This window comes from Onychostoma macrolepis, chromosome 05, assembly GCF_012432095.1.
Source record: "Onychostoma macrolepis isolate SWU-2019 chromosome 05, ASM1243209v1, whole genome shotgun sequence".
Taxonomy (NCBI): Eukaryota; Metazoa; Chordata; class Actinopteri; order Cypriniformes; family Cyprinidae; genus Onychostoma; species Onychostoma macrolepis.
Window position 1 is genome coordinate 6,315,778 of NC_081159.1, and position 21,404 is coordinate 6,337,181.

Consider the following 21,404-nt stretch of genomic DNA (forward strand, 5'->3'; position numbering starts at 1 on the left):
GGTCACACAGTAAGGCACTATGTTCTTTATAATAAACAGCCAGAAATATGCATGCTAATAAGCAACTAGTTTATAGCGAACAGTGTTTTTCTTAAAAACGTAATTGTACAAATTCATAGGAAATCTCTATGAAACTGAAAAATTTCAATAGAAAGTTTTAATAGAACAAAAAAACGTCTGACCGCATCTACAAAGAGAGACATGATCAATGTCATGAAATTAATGTGACCTAAAAGTGCATAAGTTGAACTCTCTTAATTTTTTCCATGTCAATTTACGTCAGTGCTTTTGTTTAATAAACAAGTTATGAGTTTTAATTAGACTTTGAATCTCAGACTCTCTTTAGTTTCAGACTTTTGGCCTCCAGACTCCAGTGTTAGGCTGTAACAGTGAAGGAGAAACAGATCAGAAAGAAAGAAATAGAGACACAGAAAATGGAATGGGGGGGGGCAGAGAATCCAACGAGAATAGAAGGAAAAGAGCGCAATGATATTTTCTCATCTCGATGGTTTCCCTCTATCTGAACAAACATTCACAGCTGGAGGCTTGAGAGAGAAAAGAGAGTGCGAGAGACTCAGGGTGAGCAAGGGTAAACGAGAGCGAAACAGTGCGTGACATGTAGACAGAGGTGGTCTATAGAGGTTAAATACCGCTTAGTTTGTGAGGTCACATATACTTGATCTGATGAGAACATGTAACAGTAACGGAAAGAAAAGTGCATTTCTATCTTGAATTGAAGGTATTGTGAGGAATACCACTGATCATTAAATGAAATTCCAGCTGCATTCAGCATGAACGTGAGTGCTGAAAAGAAAAAGTCATTTCTGTTGGAAGATACTCGTCCCTGGAGCTGCTATAGAATGTTTCTGCTAAAAAAAGAGAGGAATCTATTTGAATGTGAAGAGAGATAGTCTTCACAAGCGCATGCACCTGCCACTTAAGACCAAAAAAAAAAAAAATATCATTACTCTGTCAGCCATTCTAAAGATTCAGAAAAAAACATCAAAAATCTAAATATGAACGTCTTTTGCACAAACTCTACATCCTGGCTGTCCAGATATCAGACGTGGCAGTGTAACACCGTTCTCTCTGACAACCTTCTCAATCGTTCTCTCGCTTTCTCTCTCCCTGACTCTCTTTAAATCCTTGGAACAGTTCAAGAGACAAATTGCTTCTTGTGCCCGTATCAATGCATTTCATTTAAACCTCCTCAGCAGGGGGGTCCGGCCGAAAGATGTCATTCTGTGAGAGAGGAAAAGATAAAAAATATGCGGGGGAGAAAGAGGAGAGCATTGGAGGCAAATGGGCCGTGAACTGAACCATCATGTAGCCGCTAAGAACCTGCTTGCAGGCTTTATTCAATCGCTTCTTATTGTGGAGCGGCGGGCAGCTGAATGCTCTCTTTCAGAGAGGTCTGCAGCATGAACTTAAAGCAAGTAAATTTCTATCTTTCTGCGCATTAGCTGCCTCATTGCCCTTCAATTGAGTCCCTAAGAGCCTAGAGAAAAGAAACTGGTGGCAGTGGAAAGAGGGAGAGAATGGAGTGAAAAGTTAGCCACATAGGCAGAGGATGGGAAAAAGAAAAGTAGGAATAGAAAAGAACCGGAATAAATTGAGCAACCACACTCCTGCACTTTCAAACTGTGACTGTCGTATTCTGTCTGTACTAATGACAGTTATTGTAAAATCCTTGCTTTTTGATCTATTCCAAAATATGCCTTGATTTAACCCATGACCTGCTGTGAAATCTGAGGACAGAGCCAATGACCATCCCTCGGGCTCTTGCCGTTCTGTCAGTCAGACAACAGAAGACAATGGAAATCACCGGCAGATCGGTCACACTTCCTGTAGCACTGTGAGGCATAATCTACCCCTCCTGCTCTTTCCTCTCCTTCAACACAACATCAACAGGTTGCTCTTGCCATGATCAAAGAGGCTCTTGTGTTTATCCAACATTGACAATAAGAGCAAATGTTAGATTTTGTGTCAGGGATAAAGGGCTGTAGGAAGTGTGTCGAGAGCTGATGGGAGGGCTTGGAGACTGGAAGAGCACCTGATCACCTGAACGCTGCGTGAGGGTCGAGGCAACAGGTGGATCTTTGTGGTTTGCAGAGTTGGACATTTCAGATCACTGTTAGGTCTGAATTAAGCACGAAGGGGCTGCAACCCCTGTAGCTGTTACTACATGCACAATATAACACATCCCACATGCTTTTAGAAATCTTTTACTATTAACGACTCAAATTCAATTCATATATTTATTAAAGATGAAGTGTGTGAATGAAAGTTTTTCCAAACACTCCCGCAGTCTGTCTTTGGTTAGTCGAACTGATCCCATACCAGACACACTCCATTAGTTGAGTTAAATTAATGGATCTCATGGAATTATTAGGCCCATTTTATTTCCAACCCTTTCTGACTGGAAGTCCCCCTATTATGCAACACAAGGAAAAAAATTATTTCAGTTCACATTTTTATGTGTTTATTTTCATCATTATAATTTAGAGTTATATTATTACTAAAATACACGAAGAATAATGTATTTAGATAGTCTGCTTTAAAGGGTCATCCTGTGGCCCCCTTGGAAGTTTGCTGAGACTTCTTGGTTGAGAACCACTAAAGAAATACAACATACTATTTTTCTATATCTAGTGCATGCAGATAATTCAATGTTGTTATATTTTTTTTAATATTGTATGCTATCATCATATCGTAAATGAATTTACACTGTACATTTAACTGCCCATTATGGTTTTTAATTCGGCAGGGTTTAGAGTAGGGATGGGGGATAATTAAATATGTATATATTTTTACATTAGCAAAGGTGTACATAAATAAATTCACCCAGAAATACAAATTCTGTCGTCATTTACTCACCCTCAAGTTGTTCTAAACCTGTATGGAGTATCTTTTTCTGCTGAAAACAAGATGATAGTTAAAAAAGTGGATTTCAAGAGTTGATCAGTATTTTTATCATGGACATCAATGGGGTCCATCAATTGTCTAGTTACCCATATTCTTCAAAATATCTTCTGTGTTTTACAAAAGAAAGAAACTCATAGAAGTTTGGAACAACTTGAGGGTGAGCAAATGATGACAAGATTTCATAACAATAATTCATTTTTGGGTGAACTCTTCCTTTAATTTTTAGCATATAAATGTATGTTACATACAAATAGTTATGAATTCTTATGAGATAAGGCTAAAAGATTTGACATTTATTTTTTCCCAATTTTGACATATTTCCTATTTCTTTGGTTTTAAGCACAGCCATGAACTATGATTTGATATAATTTTTAATGCACGATCTCAAATTTAAGAGTTCACTACCAAAAAGTTGACCTCAAAGCTCACTAAAATGGACTAAAAGTCATAATACTCTAGATTATCATTATTGTCATCCTTCCACTACAGTCAGACTTGTCAACCTACCTAGTACTAAGGTAAATAGTTGGTCTCGATGTATTACACCGCGATGATTTGTAGATTTAACTCTGTATTGGCCAATCAGCATCCAGAATGGGAGCCGTTTTGTATCTTGGAGAGAGGAGATAAAAACATCTATGAGAGAACAGAAAGAACATTCTGACATCCGACCAGATTGCAATCACAAATCAACTACTGATCAAATTATCTGATGATCTGTCAACAATATCAACGATTTCACAGTGCCAGCACAGAGAACAGACAACTGTTTAACTAGACGATCCGTCGGATGATTGACAGCGCTAACAAGTGTGAGAAAGAAGCCACATTTCCACACACACGTCACATCAAAGAGCAGAACAAGCATGACACCATTGAATCTGACTTGCTGAACTTGAGCCACCCTCACCGATGACCCCTTTTATGGCTTATGAGGAGCGTCGCTCATGAATGCCTCCGATTTTGCAGCGCATGGTTAATGGTGACATTTGGCTGTCGGGGCGCTCTGAGTAAAGCCGTCCCACACACACAGTGGCCTGCGGCTGGGGCTCTAACAATGGCCCGGCCCACAGTGGACACACACACTTCCAGCTGTGGCTGACCATCCTGGCCTCTTCTCCGGCTCCCATGAAATTGGAAATTATCAGGGCCGTTTCTGGTGACAAATCATTGTCTGTGTGTTCCTGCCACTTTCCGAGGAGGAGAACAGACCCAAGGAGAGAAGAAACTCTTTTTGATGGGACTTGAAGGCTGACCTCGTCACCCTTATCCTTCAAAATGCTGACCCCAAAGAGATGGACTCAAAGTGTGGCCTGAGGTTGACTCTCTTAAAGTGCTACATTGATCTTTAACCGTTCCCACATTTCCTGCAGAGGCATTGAGACCTTCAATATGCCAACGGGAATGCTGGATTCTTCCATCTCCTCGTTTGTACCTTTAACTAGAGGCTTGTGAATGGGGTTTGTATGGTAAACCTGAGGTATCTCCATTGACCTGCAGCTGAACTTTGCTGTACCAACAGCATCTTTTCAAACTCATGCTACTGCAGCCAAAAAAGGAGGCAGTATGTGTTTATAAATAACGTTTTCTTCACAGAGCAGTTGCTGCTTGGCTAAAGGCAGAGGAAGTGAGATGAGCTCAAGGAGGAGGAGAACAAAAAGATAAAGGGAAAACAGTGACTGCCAGTCCTGTTGCCAGAGGGCCTGGTCTTAATATCAAAACTAAATTGCTAAATTTCGTACTATTTATCAAAGAAAACAAATTTTGCCAACTGTAATAGCACTCTTGCAAAGTACTGCAGTGGTACCGAATAATCATTACAGGGGGAGTTGTTGAAGAGGTTACACCTCACGAACTAAGATTTTTAAGTCAAACAAGACAAATGTGTTTTCTCTATAGCAGTTGTTTTGTTGTCATTTCAAAGCCCTCTTTTATATTAGAATAATTAAAGTTTTAGTTAAGATTCCTGTAAACTAAAGTTCCAGTATCGTAATAACATGTGAACACAATAAAAGTGCAGACATACATGAAACAGGGTCCACACCACAGTATATCCAGTCATCTAATGAATGTATATTTCAGATAATTTGAGCTGTGTTTTTCATAAATATTTCACAGCAGGGAAAGTTGTCACGTATCTTAAATATTAAACGATGTAATAATCACCGTATTTGATGATGAATAATAAATCAACCGTTTGCCATTTTTTCGTAATTGTTTGGTTATTAATAAGCTATAACTCGCCGTTATTAGCGTGTTACTGTGTGTGTGTGTGTTTTTATTTTATTTTTATTTTTAAACATGTCGCATTTTGTCTTGGCTAATAACAGTGAAAATGTTAAATAGTTGTTTGGTAGTCAAACCATTAAGCTAGAAACTGACATTAAAAATGCCAGCAGTATCTTAACAGACCGACATTAAAAATAAGCCTAAAATAAGGCTCATATGTACACAATATGTAATATAGAAACAGTAAAGAAAAAACAACAACAAGTACCTTAATAGATTAGTAATAGCTTATTTGAAGACTTGAGTGGGTAAGTAACTGAATCTATAATTACGCCTACATAACGCGACTAAAATATTACATGTAAGAAAATAGCTTGACGCAACTGGTCACCATGAAGTCTCATAAACCATTAGAAACGGCTTTAGCGCCCTCTGCTGCTCACGGACGTGACCTTGCTTTAGAACTTCCGGTGATAACTGCAGTTATTGCATTATCGCTACAGTAAAATCTTAAATATTTATAAAGTCTATTAAAAAAAAAAAATCTTGAAGCGAAAAGGACACAAAAGTAGTAGTGGAAATCACCTTTACGCGTCGAGGCCGATCACAAAGCGTTTATGACCTGCGACTGGGACAGAATCGAAGTTCTGTGGTGATCCTGTAGGGTTTTCCTGCCAGGATTTATCTCAAACACTTCAAAAACGACAAAAACGTCGTCTAGGTAGAACAGCTGATTTGTCATGTCATGTGTTCTCTTGGTTAACAAAGGTACAAGTCAATATAATGCACATATGAGGAGAACAAAATACAAAATAGTTTTCTTTAAAAAAAAAAAAAGTGTTTATATTTTTCAAAATATTTTTAAATTGTAGTACATTAATGTGTCAAGCTTTCTTGTAGCAAGCAATGCTGGCTAATGAATCTGTAAAGATTAGGCCTACAAAAAAATAACTTTTTTTTTTCACATTTTGTTGAATGTTTGGGGAAATTGTCTTTTGACTTCCTGCTTGTTGTGAAGGTTTGAGAGACATTAACATGATGACCACTGTTTTGAATATGAAAGCTCAAACATTTCTTTTTATATTTAGAGAACCGCCTTCAACGATCTGTTCATCTGTTTTCATGTCATGTAGACCAAAAGATTGGTTTTTGAATATCACTAGTTTTATTGTTGATTACTAAAAAATAAAATAAAGATAAAAAACAAAAAAATTAAACAACCAACGACATTTTTTCTTTTCCCTTTATATGTCAAAACATATTTAAAACACTTAGAAAACCAATATTTTTCTGTCATTTCTTTTTTGTACAAAGAGGATAAACACTGAGTCTGACAAACCACAGGGTTTCAATATTGTCATCTCACTCTCTGCTTGTTTTGAGAAACACTATAATTCACTTTTTGTAAACTTCAAAGTGACCTGACGATAGACAGCGAACACGCTAATAAACTAACAGCTTCTTACACAGACATGAGAAGCCAATGAATCTTCAGAATCGAATGGAATGCTCTTCATAATGGCCATTAAACTTTTTTGTCTTTACATTTAACAACTTTGAAATGGTAGAAAATATTCACGAATGAGAATCTCTCTTTGTGAAATCTTCTTGAACTTGTTTAGCTTTTTAACGGGGAGATAGACACATTTAAGATAACCAGTGTGCAAAAGTTTTCAACACCGCAACAATATCAGTTGAAATCCAGCCCAGAGACAGCACATGGAACATGATTGACTGACCGACCCAAAAAAAAAAAAAAAAAAAAAAAATCGACTTTCCATTTTACTTCAAATTAATTTTGCGATCAATTAAATGGCTTACATGAACTTAAAAGCAGAATGATGTATATATCTGAAGGATATGTCTTTGGTTTGCTGACTTGCAATTGGCACCGAAATAAAAAGGCAGAGAAAAATGGCAAAGGAGATAAATTTGTTATTCTTTCAACATGATCGCAGCTTTTATAACACGGATGCTTCAGATTTTCCATGGGGTTCTCAAATAACAGAATCTGACCTGAACCTTAGAAAATAAATATGATAAACTAATATGTCTAAAAGTGCTGGTGAAAATAATTCAGTAAGCACGCAAGATGAAAACATAGACAGTGCATGAGATGTGGAGAGCGGGTCGTTCTGTTGGTCCTGGGGTGTTTGTGAGGCCACGTCTCAATTGGCTCTTTCCTCCCTAAGTAGTGTACCTGCTTTGTGTCAAAGCTGTTGCCAAAGGGCAAACTACTGAGTGAGCAAGTAAGCCGTTTGAGTTCAGTCCTGTCTCACCACTCTTTCTTCTTCTCATCCATGGACACTCCACCTGGACCTAGTGCTACTACCAGCAGAAGGCCTCCGATCACTGACGTGGTCTGGAAGAAGTCGTACTTAAGGAAGTCGTGCATGGGCTTGTAGGCTGGTATGGTCCAGAAAGCGTTGAAGTACACGTTGATAGCCAGCAGCCAGATGACCAGGGTTAGGGCGGCTAGTTTAGTCTTGAAACCGATTGCTACCAGAACAATAAGTGCTGTGCCCACCAGGTTCTGCAAGATCTAAAACCAAACACAGACACATTAGAAAAAGGAAGTCAGTGAGACACCAGACAAAAGTGAAACTGTGACACAGGAAGTAAATTTAACACTACAGAAATCAAGTTGGCTACAGAAAACCTGGTCACGTCTGACCTCTAGTGGTGAAATGGATGATTACAATACAATTATTACTGTAGCTGTGAATTGCAATGCATCAGCTAAACAGTATGGCAAATTATCAATGTTTAGTTTCCAAATATACTTCCTTAAAAATATTGGAATTAGTGCTTTTTTTTTTTTTAAATGAATACTTATTCAGCAAGGATAAACTGAATTGCTCAAAAATTAGCAAATACATTTTATAATATTACAGAATACTTCCATTTCAATAAGTGTGAATCAGAGAATCCTGAAAAAATATGAAAAAAAAAAAAGTTCTCAATAGTAATAATAATTAAAAATGCTTCTTGAGCATCAAATCAACATATGTGACCCTGACCACAAAACCAGTCTTAAGTGTCAATTTTTCGACAATGAGATTTATACATCATCTGAAATAAGCTTTCCATTGATGTATGGTTTGTTATGATAGGACAATATTTGGCCGAGATACAACTATTTGAAAATCTGGAATCTGAGGGCGCCAAAAAAAAATCTAAATATTGAGAAAATCACCTTTAAAGTTGTCCAAATGAAGTTCTTAGCAATGCATATTACTAATCAAAAACAGTAGTAAATTTACAAAATATCTTCATGGAATATGATCTTTACTTAATATACAAATGATTTTTGGCATAAAAGAAAAATCAATCGTTTTGACGCATACAGTGTATTTTTTGGCTATTGCTACAAATATACCCCAGCAACTTAAGACTGGTTTTGTGGTCCAGGGTCACATATAAGAATGATTTCTGAAGGATCATGTGACACCGAAGACTGGAGTAATTACATTTTAAAATATATTCAAATAGTTACTTTAATTTTTAATATTACAATATTGTTGTTTTACAGTATTTTTGACCAAATAAATACAGTATTTGTGAGCATAAGATACTTCTTGCTGACCCAAACTTCTGAACAATATCCATTTGGAAATCTTCATTGCAGCCTTAATTAATGTAGACAATTACAAATCAGCGCTGTCTTTTTTTTTTCTTGTGTAGTTTTGTTCATGGCTTTTAAGAATTAGGTCCTGCATCATGCAATCCTGTACATATCCTGAATCATGCAATCCTGTATATACTGTATGCCTAATATGGATGTCAGATGAATTAATGGCAAAATACTGACATCTGGCCTATAATGTCAAAAACAAGAACTTTCCACCCTTTTATAGGCTGAGTATGTATGTATTTCCCTGTCCTAACGATGTACAATGAAATGATTTTAACATTCTGTCCTTACTGTCCATGACTGCATCAGAACAGATTGTGACTCACAACAACTGCTTTATTGTAACAGTGCTTGACATCAGCGCTGGTAATTGTCTTGCCTTTATAGCTTGTATGTTTGCAAACCATGAGCAGTCTGACTGCCCTTTCTATTATAATATTTACAACATTTACATATATAAAGTGAACATAAACTGTGCGTGTCAGGCTGCATTATGATGGAATTGACACAAAAACTCTACCACCAACCCACATCCTGACCTCCACGATCACAATATCATCTGAGTCTGAAGCACTTATCTGCAGAAACAGCTGAACCCGGTGCAATAAAAATGTAGACGTTCTGCCAAGTCATAAGATGTGGTTTACGAGCACATTTATAAAGCCAAAAAAGGCCAACTATAAACGATAATGATTCCATATACAGTCATATGTAAACAGGGCTGATTGAAGTCTTAAATCCAGTTCTAAGCTTGAATCTAAAAAGTGTTGAAAGATAAGCAAAACATTTGTATAAAAAGGTGTTTTTGAGAAACTGTAATATTCTAAATGCCATTTTCTGCAATTTCAGTCGATATTTTTTTTTACAAGCAACTGCCGATGTTAACATTAAGACCTTGATTAGTTTGTGATCATAAGAATAATGAAGGTATCAGTGCAGAAAGTACTCATTTCTTATAATATACACAGTTTACCATTCAAAAGTATGGGGTCAGCAAGATTTTTTTTGTTTTGAAAGCAACATTAAAATAAAATTTAATGCTGAATAAAATTTGTTTAGCAATGATGCATTAAATTGATCAAAAGTGACTGCTAAATAAATTGATATATAAAGACACTACAATATTATAATATAATATTACAAAACATTTACAAACGTTTTAAAAATAAATGTATTATTTACAAATTTTATTATAGAAAACAATTAAATTATGTAAAATATCATTAAATAATTAATACGAACAATTCAAAACATAATTGCTATTCATTACTGTTACATAATTTTTTATTTTCTTAATTTTATAAGAAATTTCCATACAATTCTTTAAAACAAAGAATATATACATAAAAAAAAAAAAAATATATATATATATATATATAAAAATATAAGAGCCCGACTGATATGGGTTTTTTGGGGCCGATATCGATATTAGGGAGTAAAAAAAGGCCGATATTGATATATCGGCTGGTATTCTTTGTGTATATTATAGTACAATACCAGTCAAAACTTTGGGTTTTTGGGTGGGTTTATGCAGGAAGCACAGCTTTTCCAAATGTAAACATCTAAAATGAATAAATAATAATAATAATAATAATTTTTTTTTTTCTGTAATCAAATGAACACGCATAATGAGGATTCGTATTTAAATAGTATCTTTGCAGTTTAATATTCGCAGACACTATAGGCCTATTGCGATTTGATTTAAGTGTTCTGACCTGTTTTTTATTTATTCATCACAAATGAGACAGATTCCGTGAAATTCCACGTTATACAGTAAATTCTGTTTTTATGACTGGATTCCGTGCTTCCGTCTGCATCGAGGAAATCATAGGGCCCTACCAATGTAGCAAACGAGTATGATAAGCTCACTGTGAGAGTAAAAGACAGGGACATTGTTTGTTTACTTTATAGCATTGCGTCTCACCAACTAGGAGACAACGTAGCGTTAAATTACCATTCAACAGACTCAAGCCACCACCGCACTGCCGTCTATTGGACTACAGAAAGATACTAACCTTTCAATCTACAACGTTACTGTCAAACTATGCTATGCAAGCATGAGTGATATCACGATGTGATAAGCATGAGTTCTTGGACAAGGCACAGCTGACATAAACAAGCACTGACTGCCGCAAGCTGCTGCAGACGCGTGCAGTGATGCGCAGAACAAATCTAATGTCCGCTGTTAAAAATGAACCATATCCATTCATCATTCAAAACTAAGAATTAGAATCATTGTAATGTGAGGATCAAATATAGGTGCAGGTGGGTGGCGGATAATTTGAAGCAGCAGACTCGCGTGAAGGTTGAGCTCATCCGCGCATCTCTACACTACAGTGACCAGGGTCGCCATTAGCAAACAATGAAGCGAGCTCCGCTGGACAAACTAAGTAATTACACCATTTAATCTGCGTAATGGTGGTGCTCATCGTATACTCAGGAAAATATGTTCTGTAAAAAATATTTTTTAAATATCGGCAAACCGATACATCGGTCGGGCTCTAATATATATATATATATATATATATATAATTATGATTTTTAAAATTAAAAATCTTCTAGTTAATTTAAAAATAATAATTACTGTCTTTAAAAAAAAAAAAAAAAACATAAATGCTACCCAGACAATTTTCATGACTGGGATATAGTAATCAGAATAATATTTTCTAGCATTACAGAAGAGATTGTCATGAAATTGTCATGAAAATGATGTCATTAAAAAAAAAAATCTTAATCCTAAAGATTTTTAACCCTGCACAATATAATTTCTTTTTTGCCCTTTTGATTTGTGGATGAAATTTAAGATAGAGATTTTTTTGTGATTCAGCCATTTACCATGCTGAGAATATTTGCTCACCGAGAGGAAGCTTGTATCAAAGTGCAGCAGTGTCATAAACATAAGCACCAGCAGGACTCTGCCACCCAGCTGCATGTACTGTTTAGGAGAGCTCTCTCTCATAGTGGGAACCCCAGCAAACATACTCCTGCCCTCAGAGCGCGACTCCGCAAGCAGCAGCAGCAGACCTCCCCCCAGAGCCAAATTCCTGAAACACAGATAAAAATGACGAGATCACAGCATAAAACACAGGATGATACTCATTCCAAGCTTATCCTGCAAAGAACTTACCTCATCAAAAACTTTGGGTCCCAGAGAATGCTATAGGCAACAGTCTGGAACAGATAAAGATCAGCACTGTAATTAAACAGTTTAACTTAATTATAGTCCTAACTAAAGATAACATCCAATTACAATCTAAAAGAACACAAACAGCATGCTCACACCTGTAAGGCGATGATTCCAAATAAACCAAAGCAGGCATACTGCACAAAATTCCTGCTCAGGATCAGTATACAACCACCTGTAAAACAGATAATGAAAAATTTAAAAATATGAAGATGTTCCTAATCACCAGCAATATTTCCACCGAACAATCTTCTTACCCAGCTGTCCGAGTAAGTTGATTAACACAAACAGTGTGGCCAGGAAGAAGCCACATCCCCACGTCGTCTCAATATATTCTTTCTGCTCACTCCACTGGAACCACATGCGAATGCCATCCTCCAAGAACGTGCTAATCAGACACAGACGCGCTATGTGGGGCAGGTACTGCTTCGTCACTCGAAGGAACTAGAGATGAACAAAAAGACAAAATATGAAAAACCCCAAATTTCGGTATATTATTTGTGCAAACACAAATAATAAACATGTAATGTCATTCTGAACATGTATATATTTTAGGGCAATAATTACCAACGAATAAGGCACAGCTTTATGAGCATGTGCATAGACTTCAATTAGAGAACCCATCCTAGGTCAGCATAAAGGACCATGTTGTGATATATTACCATTCAAAAGGTTTGGGAACAACTTTTAAAAAGAAATTAATACTTTTATTCAGCAAGGATGCATTAAATTGTTCACAAGTGACTGTATAGACATTTATACCGTTACAAATAATTTATATTTTAAATACAGCCATTACAAACATTTTGGGTTCACAAAAATATTAAGCAGCACAACTGCTTTCAACATTGTTAATATGAAGAAATGTTTCTTGAGCAGCAAATCAACATATTGGATTGATTTCTGAAGGATCATGTGACATTGAAGACTGGAGTAATGATGCTGAAAATTCAGCTCTGCATCACAGGAATAATTTATATTGTAATATGTCAAAATAGAAAACTTATTTCAAATTGTAATAAAAAGTTTACTATATTACTGTATTTTTGTACAAATAAATGGGGCCTTGATGAGCATTAGAAACTTCTTTCAAAAACATTTAAAAAAGTAATTCAAGCCAACATAAAAAAGAAGGATATTTATTATAGCCTAGCATAGATTTGTGCAATTAGAAAGCTATTTTAATATCTACTTGCAGATCTCAAACAAGATAAACAAAAAGGAATGAACAGCAAAAACTAAAAAGATATATAAATCCATCCTAGGGTGAATAGTTTAGATTTACACAAGCGTCATATTACTTCAAGGAAGTGCTGAAGCAGCTCTTCAAATGAATGCTGCTTAATGTTCAGCCTCTGAGCTCCAAATAACCCTTTTCACTTTTCCCCACATTTTCAGTCAATATCAGAGCACAGGTGGCCAAAAGCAGATCCATTTGCAAATGATGACTCATGAGCACGTCTCCAGCATTTAAATATCACTGTGGTGTACTAGTAATGAATCTTTTCCACTTCCTCATGCAACAGGTGTCGAATAGAAATGTACAGGGAAGGGTAAAGATAATGCAATTTACTCTTCCAGGAAGATTACAGGATATTATATTCTCATTGCTTAACCTGTAACATGAGCTAGCTTGTTAAATGAAAGTAAGAATTAATAATCTGTCTGTAAAAGCCAATTATAAATAATAGAATTCTGTTATTTGTGAATGAAAACAAGCAGATTGCAGGAATACTAAAATGTATAGATTGTGTCAATACATGGCAGGGTTTCATAATAACACTCTCTAAACCAGCTGGTGATCAACTCAACTCACTCTTATGTGAGCTTTGACACCAGCCTCTGCTAAGCCCCGCCCCCAGATGATCCACATCAGCACTAAGAAGAAAACGGGCCAATCAGCATTCAACAAGTACCAAGCAAGACCAAATGAATGGGAAGAGATCTCAGGGCCAATGTCTGCCTGTGTGTCAATACCTTACTCGCAGTCTGTGTGCCTGGAGGGTATTTGACTTGTTTCCAAGCAGCACAGGAATATTGAAGAGTTGAAGAGAGATGTTATAAAAGGCAGTATTGCTGAATGAGAGTTGTATGAACCAAAAATGGGAATTTTAATATTGTTGCTGTGAGATAAAACTACACTTAATAATTGAAGATAGCTGTAATTGGCTGTGGTTTAAATCAACTTACTAAAATGACTTTGAAAATTAGGCCATAAATAAATAAACTGAGATGCTGATGAAAGTGATGGCCTTGTTTCGGTCTTGATAAAACACTCACATCTCAATTTTACACTCGCATAATAATAACATATTTATAAAGTTGATTTCTATTATTAAGCCCAAAACAAGAAGAAACAGCACAGCATGAAAAAAGGGCCCCAAATACATCCAATAATCCAGCAAATTATGCATATTCTGAAACGTAAACAACATAAATGCATCAGATTAATGTCTTGCTGTTAACTTCCTATTGCATATGGAAAACAAAACCATCTTTTTCTAATCAGTCATCTTTTATGTTGGGTATTATATGAGTAACATACACTCTTGCTTCAAATGAACAGATGTTTGAAGACACTGATGAAAACGATTCGAGGATAAAGTTTGTATGCCATTCAAACATTTTGGGTACACAAAATAAAGTATATGTATTTATATATTTAACATAAATGTCAAATATTAGTACATAAAAGCAGCTAAAGCACGGGTTTTCTTAACAGTATTGCTAGTACTTTAGTCCTTCTAACGTTAGTCACAAGACTAGAATTTAGTCAATGAACAAACCTCATTTGCAGCCAAGCAAACAAGACGAAACTATACACGTAGACATGGACTTTCCTGAACTTCGAAAGCATTTGTTTAGCACAGAAGAGTGGTCTCCGTGATTTACTGTGTAAGTTGGCTGGCAGGGCCTTCTGTTCTCTTACCTGATCCGCCACGTCCTCCGCGTTGCTCATCAAATCATTTTGGGCCATGACACCAAAATCCGAGCGCCGATTCCCGTCTGCAGGACACCTTTGCTTGTTTGTGTGCTTTTAATCGATATCTATGTCCGCTCGCAAGTGTGTTACAGGTCTCGCAGTAGCCTTGCTTTTCCGTCGTCCGTGTGTGTACTAGAATGCCATCTCCGCCCCATAATGCCCTGCAGCTCGTTCTGTCGCCGCCTGTAGGACACACATGTATCTGCATGCCACGTGTACTGATGCAGCCAGAGCAGAGAGCTCTACTCTCAGTCTCTAATGACATACATTTTCATAGACTGACTTTTTTTGTTTGTTGTTGATCCAATTGCTAACAAGTTTGCAAATAAATAAATTTAGGGGGAGAATTAACAAATAATTGCAGTTCAAGTAACAACAACAACCTAGATTAATAAACTGTTGTTCAACAATTATTATTTATAATCAGTGTTGGACAAGCTACTTGGAAAATGTAGTGAGCTAAGCTAAGTTAGTCCTCATTAAATGAAGCTTCACTACACTTTTAGAAAAAAAAGGTTCTTTGGGGTTCTATATAGAACTTTACTCAACTCCAAAGAACCCTTTATGCCAAAAAGGTTCTGTATAAGGAGAAAGAACCCTTTTTGGCACAAAAGGGTTCTTTGGGCTGAACCATGCTTTATGTATGTTTATACATTAGGCTATTTAAAATGATTATACTACATTATATTTGTGTTTTTCTTTCAATTTTACTTTGCGCGCGAGTGATCACTAAAAGCGCGAAAATGAATTCATTTTAGCTTATTTTAATTACTTTTACATAAACCCTGGTTGTTTTTAGTTAGCATAACGTTACACGTTTCTTTCAAGAAGCTAAAAGAATAAAGGTGGTTTATGGCGTTGTCCAGGCCTGCGCAATTCTCCGCCCGGAGGTTTGTCATTTTTAACATGAATCCCTAAAGTATCTTGATAAAACTGTTGTGAATTTATCAATAATGCTGGCGAGAGTTCATGTTCTAGCCTAACGTAATATTTGGTTGCCCTGTAGAGTGTATTGGACCTATACTTATAGGAAAAGATGAAACAAAGTTTCAGTCAAATCGCCGTCAGACTGCCGTTATAAACATGAATACAAACCAAGAAGAACAAAGAGAGAAGCTGATGGGGATGTTAACTTTTTTTCTGTGGATAACTGTGAGTATTTGGTGTTTGGAGTTATAGTATAAACGGTTTCAACGGCAACAACATAAACAAACATTACTGCGCATGCGCGCTTTTGTGGCCCTAACTTAACTTCCGGTAGACATCCAAATACAATCAGTAACAACAGCTAAATCCCTCTAGAGTAGATTATGTTTTGATAACAAGCAAAATATGTTTGCTGCGTAAATCAGACGGACTGAGATGCAGCGATAACTACTTGGACGGACTTATCAAAAATGCAAATTCATTCTCTGCCAGCAGGAGGCGCTTTAAAGCGGAGAACTAGAGGTTCCCTCGGAAACGGCTGTTGGGCTGTACGTTACACAAAGCAGCGCTGAGCTTACAAACGCTGCTTTATCAGGCATATAACTTGCTAGATGAAATGAAAATGACATCGAACATTTTCTAAAGACAGTTGTCCTTCAAAAATACAGTGATATAAAAACACCCGCGCCTCGTTTTGATTTTTAAACGTGCATTACGTGCTCATGTTTATTCAACGAAGCCATTTGGAAAATCGGTCCGTTTTGATATCGTGGCAGGTCGCCACACATAAATAAATGTATGTGAAACACATCCCACAGCACAACAACCTGAGCCCAACTTCATTACTCATCACTTTAACTTTAACTGTGTTTGTAGGCGCCGTGCACTAACAAGACCGATAAACAAACACAGACCGGAAGTTAACTTCGGTCCAGGCGCTTGCGCCCGATGAAACCGTCTATAGTGAAATTGTCACGAATCCGGGCTGTGGCCTTCCGCCCGATAGCCACCAGAGGTCGCCCTTCCATCGAATTGACTCTTGCACTACACTACTGTTGCACGTCACCCACTGACTACAATACGCATCATCCATTGCACTGACGACACACACACCCACACAGCTGTTTGCACTGATCACACAGCTTACATAAACCATGGACTTCCTAGCACTCTCCTAGTGTTAGCTACTTCCGTGTTTGTTTTGTGTTGTGTCTCCTGTATTGTTCTGCGTTTATTACTCTCCTAGTGGTAGCTGCTTTACGGAGCCATTATGATTTCCAGTCTTAGTCTAGTTTATTTGTATTGCCTTGTTGTCTGTCTCTTGATCTTCTGCCTTTATATCTGGGATTAACCCTTTGCCTGCTGTTTCGGACTTTGTTTGCACCTCGCCTGGATTATTGCTTACGTTATTGGATTACCTCCCTTGTCAAGCCCTCTGGATATTGTTCGCCGATCGCCTGTTGACTTGAGTACTCATCTGGCTTGCCCTCAATATACCTGTTTGCCACTGTTTGAGCTAGTGATCGACCGATATTGATTTTTTTTTTTTTATAACCGATACCAATTATTTGCAAGTTTGTGTGCCCGATAACCAATATGCAGAACCGATATTTATTTACTGTTATAAATTAAATAAATAACTGAGTGAAGTAAGTCCATACTTCACTTTGGTTTTTCCTCCTTTGTCATCTTAAAAAAAAAAGTTGAAAATTAACAGTCTTTCATGTTAAATTTAATCATAATATTTGTTGTAAATTTAATCATATTACAACAATAAAAACATTTTATTTATAAAAAGCATCAGCGGCAACACTGATTTAACAATAAGCAAAATAAATGTAGAATGTCTCGTTTTCAAATGGAGAAAATAAAGGACAGGAGTCATAACTTCACTTTAAACTACAGTTTTAGGTTTATAAGCTGTTTAATAGGCTAAAGAGTGAAGAATAATTCACTGGATAATGTTAATTCACTGAATAATATTCTCTGGAATATTGAAATATAACAAACAAAACATCGTGTTTTATTGCATTTCTTAACTGGTATGTTATATCAGAATTATTAATATGTTTTTGTCATTCTAGTGCGGTTTATCGATGCATTTACACAGAACTATAGCCAACTCAAATTGCGATCGCTCACAGAGATAATAAATAATTAATTTCCATTGCGATATGTTTATTAACGAAATAATGGTTATATAGTAAATGTAAATATCTTACCTGACTCCGTGAGTTCGTCTCAATTTCTTAGAGCCAAGCTGTATAATATCAGGCATTTATGTAATACATCTAATTTGTGCATTAATGGCTGTTATGTTAAATAAAGTTGACTAACTACAGCAAATCAAGTACCTGTGCACACCGTTGTTGTTGTTGTCTCGTCTCCCCTCAGACACGCTGCAATGACGATCCTGCGCAGAATTCTCAAAACACCCACAAGATGGCGGCGTTTATCGGTGAATCCGATATTACAAAACCGATATCCGATTATGGTAAAATGCTTAAATATCGATTTACCGATATTTTACCGATATTTAAGCATTTTACCAAAATCAGATATCGGTCGATCTCTAGTTTGAACCATGCCTGTTATGACCGTGTCTCTGTCTAATAAAGCTCTGCAAATGGATCTGCACGCCTCTCGTCTTGTCGGCTCCGTTACAGAAATATAAATATTTGTTTTGCTGAAGTAATTGTATATTATTCAGAACCAGCTTATCAGAGTGCTGAAAAGTGGAAGTCAGAGGAAACATGACCAACCTGCTGCAAAACAATAACACAAAAGGTCAATTATTTTTATATACATTATTTTTCCTAACAGTACCAACTGAAACTCATCAATCAGCTAATCTTAAGTTACTGATATCTATTTTAATTTATTTATTTTTTTCACCTTTTATCATGCAAGTTCTTATGATTGATTGATAGATAAATATTTTGCACTGTCACTGCAGGCCTGGACTCTGGAGTGCAGAATTACTTGTTTGGTCATCTACATTCAGATGAAAACACCACACTTCTCTCTAATTCAAGTACGTTTTAAGATTTGATTTAATTGTGAGAGATTCTTTTCTTTTTCCTGTTGTACTGTACTCTCCATAGGTCTAATAAATGTTTCTCTGACTTGTATCCCCATCTTAGGATGTCAAGCCTACTCATCGCAAAGAGAGTTAGCATCAAAATGGATGTCACTGACCAATAACACAGAGATGCCAGAAGTATCTGTTTGCAGTCTACTTTTTGTTCAGTATGGAGCATCCAAAAGCCATGACTCAGTTAATTTCAAATCAGCACTATCTAGCCCTTCCCAGTGCTGAAATTGTCATGGGTCCTTTGTTTTTATTCTTTAAATGCTTATCTGAATGTAAAATTAATATTTAATGCTTATAAATTAAAAAAACAAAACAAAAAAACAATACTATAGTTCCCTTTTCAGAAACATGTGATTCACCATCTTTCATGGGTTACAGAACTGGGGAAAGTTGCAGCATACAAAGAAAAAGTCAGACTACTTGGTTTATAGGGGAATGTGGAGTAAATACTTGACATAAGAGTGTCATTAATATACTATTTGATGACAACATTTTCACATTCTAATTTTACTTATGTATTTAATTTTTTTTAAATTATTTTTGCAAGTTAACTTTATTTGTGCAAGTTAACATTCAATTTTATAGCAATCAACATATATTTGTGACTGACATGTTGGATGGGTGAGTAAGGTGGAGGGGGTTGAAAAAACAATATTTCTAAAATGGAGAGTGCTATTTTAGACGGGTAAAAATAATAAAGTACAAATGAAGAAACATGGATTTATGTTAATCCCTGTAACTGTTGCACTATGAATTGCTGTTATATATTGCTTGTCATTGTAAATGCTAATAAAAGTGTCTTAAATGATCACATAACTCCTTGATGTGTTATGCTTATAGTTATTTCAGTTTTTCTAGTGATAAAGTAGCTATATGAGCTGTTTGTCTTAAAATTTAATTAAAATAAAACAAAAATTAAATCCAAAAAATGATCCCATAATGGGAACCCCTAAAGGGTTCTATATAGAACCTTTTTTTCCCAGCTACAAAGAACCCTAAAGGGTTTTGATTGAACCCTTAAAAAGGGTTCTATATGGAACCTTTTAGGGGTTCCACATATGAAGCGCCTGATAGAACCTTTTTAGGTTCTATATAGAACCGTTTCTTCTAAGTGTATACACTAAAGCTACAGCCCTGGGAAATGTAGCAAGCTAAGTTACAGCAACATGACAAAAGTAATTTACTACATCTAAGCTTTTTTTTTTTCTTTTTAAATCATTTTTATATTAAACAAACATCATACCAATCAATGCTCTCTCAGTGATCAATAAAACTGTGCAGTCAAGCAGATAGACAGGCATAATAGTTCAGTTTAATTGTTTATTCAACAACTGTTCCAAACCAATTTGGCAACAAAAATCAGTATCATGTACAGGGCCAGATTTACCTTATATTGTGACATACGCCGGAAACCTCCTATTGGTAGTTAGTATTGTGGCTTTATTGTATATAGATACATTTATATAAATGGTAACACTTCACAATAAGGTTCATTAGCTAACTAGTGTAGTTAACATGAACTAAGAATGAACATTACTTCTGCAGCATTTATTCATGTTAATTTCAACATTTACTAATGCATTATTACAGTTTATCTCAGTCGCTTTGGTGCATTTCTCAGATCAGAAATGAAATTCTCAAACCTACTTGTTCAACCTCCACATCATCTAGTCACTTGTGCACATCATAAAAAGTTTCTCATTCTTTTGAACAAGTTGCAATTGCTTTGGTACATTCATGCAATTGTTTATGTACATTTGTCTGCATTTTCCTCTTATCAGTTGCTAATATCATGTTGCAATATCTCTGTGCAATAGTCTTACCCATCAAAACATCTAGTTATTAGTTCATCGTATAAGTCATTAAATGCAAAATGGTTGATCTAGTTGTCATAAACTGTCAAGCATATTTTCTACACATAAGTTCTCTGAAATTCCTCATACAGCTCTGCCTGTGTTTGCCTTTCTAATTTTATATTTTCGCCTTTGTGCCTATATTTCTTTTTCTATATCACAATGACGTTGTAAAGTTGGTGTTTTTTTTTTTTTTGGTCAGATCACTAGTAAGTGTGTAACTGTCAATCCTATCCAGTCTCTTTCAATCAATATCCCCACATACAGTAATGTGTACATTTGTACTTTTGAAAGGATATATGGCATACATAAGAAGTGCATCCTTCTGCATTTCAGTACAGTAACTCTCATCCAAACTGTTGCCATAGTTTACATCAGGTAATACTAACAGAGTGCAGTGTTATATTGACAACATGACTAAGCATCTTGCCTATCTTGTTTGTGAACAATGACACAAGGACGTTTCATTCTGATGGCACTGATATGTTCATTGACATAAATACTTTTGAGAGATGAACTAAAGATTTTGAATAAGCTACAGGCTTTTGCATGTAATCCATTGTGTGGTACTGTTT

The 21,404-nt window shown here is 36.0% G+C and overlaps 2 protein-coding genes and 1 long non-coding RNA gene across 6 annotated transcripts in view; 1 reads left to right on the plus strand and 2 right to left on the minus strand.

Annotated features, from left to right (window-relative positions):
- prdm12b (PR domain containing 12b) overlaps positions 1 to 6,248 on the minus strand; it is a 52,487-nt gene extending 46,239 nt beyond the window's left edge. The window contains exons 1-2 of one of the 4 annotated variants that reach the window (XM_058776056.1): positions 5,740 to 6,248; positions 3,433 to 3,537 (exon numbers count right to left, since the gene is read on the minus strand). In XM_058776056.1, coding sequence (XP_058632039.1) covers positions 3,433 to 3,514 — 82 coding nt within the window. In that variant the 5' untranslated portion in view covers positions 3,515 to 3,537; positions 5,740 to 6,248. Of the gene's footprint in view, positions 1 to 3,432 lie in introns of all 4 variants that reach the window. The other 3 variants (XM_058776054.1, XM_058776055.1, XM_058776052.1) reach the window with 3 other exon arrangements.
- An 825-nt stretch (positions 6,249 to 7,073) lies between these two features.
- surf4l (surfeit 4, like) lies at positions 7,074 to 15,193 on the minus strand. The gene is made up of 6 exons (XM_058776058.1): positions 14,902 to 15,193; positions 12,230 to 12,416; positions 12,071 to 12,147; positions 11,916 to 11,959; positions 11,646 to 11,832; positions 7,074 to 7,696 (listed from the first exon to the last, which is right to left on the minus strand). Exons 1-6 carry the CDS (start codon positions 14,947 to 14,949, stop codon positions 7,430 to 7,432), a joined length of 810 nt encoding a protein of 269 aa, XP_058632041.1. The 5' UTR covers positions 14,950 to 15,193; the 3' UTR covers positions 7,074 to 7,429.
- A 3,206-nt stretch (positions 15,194 to 18,399) lies between these two features.
- Positions 18,400 to 19,177, plus strand: LOC131540274 (uncharacterized). The gene is made up of 3 exons (XR_009271234.1): positions 18,400 to 18,669; positions 18,839 to 18,916; positions 19,026 to 19,177. It is a non-coding gene; the product is annotated as an uncharacterized LOC131540274 (long non-coding RNA).
- Positions 19,178 to 21,404: the final 2,227 nt, after the last annotated feature.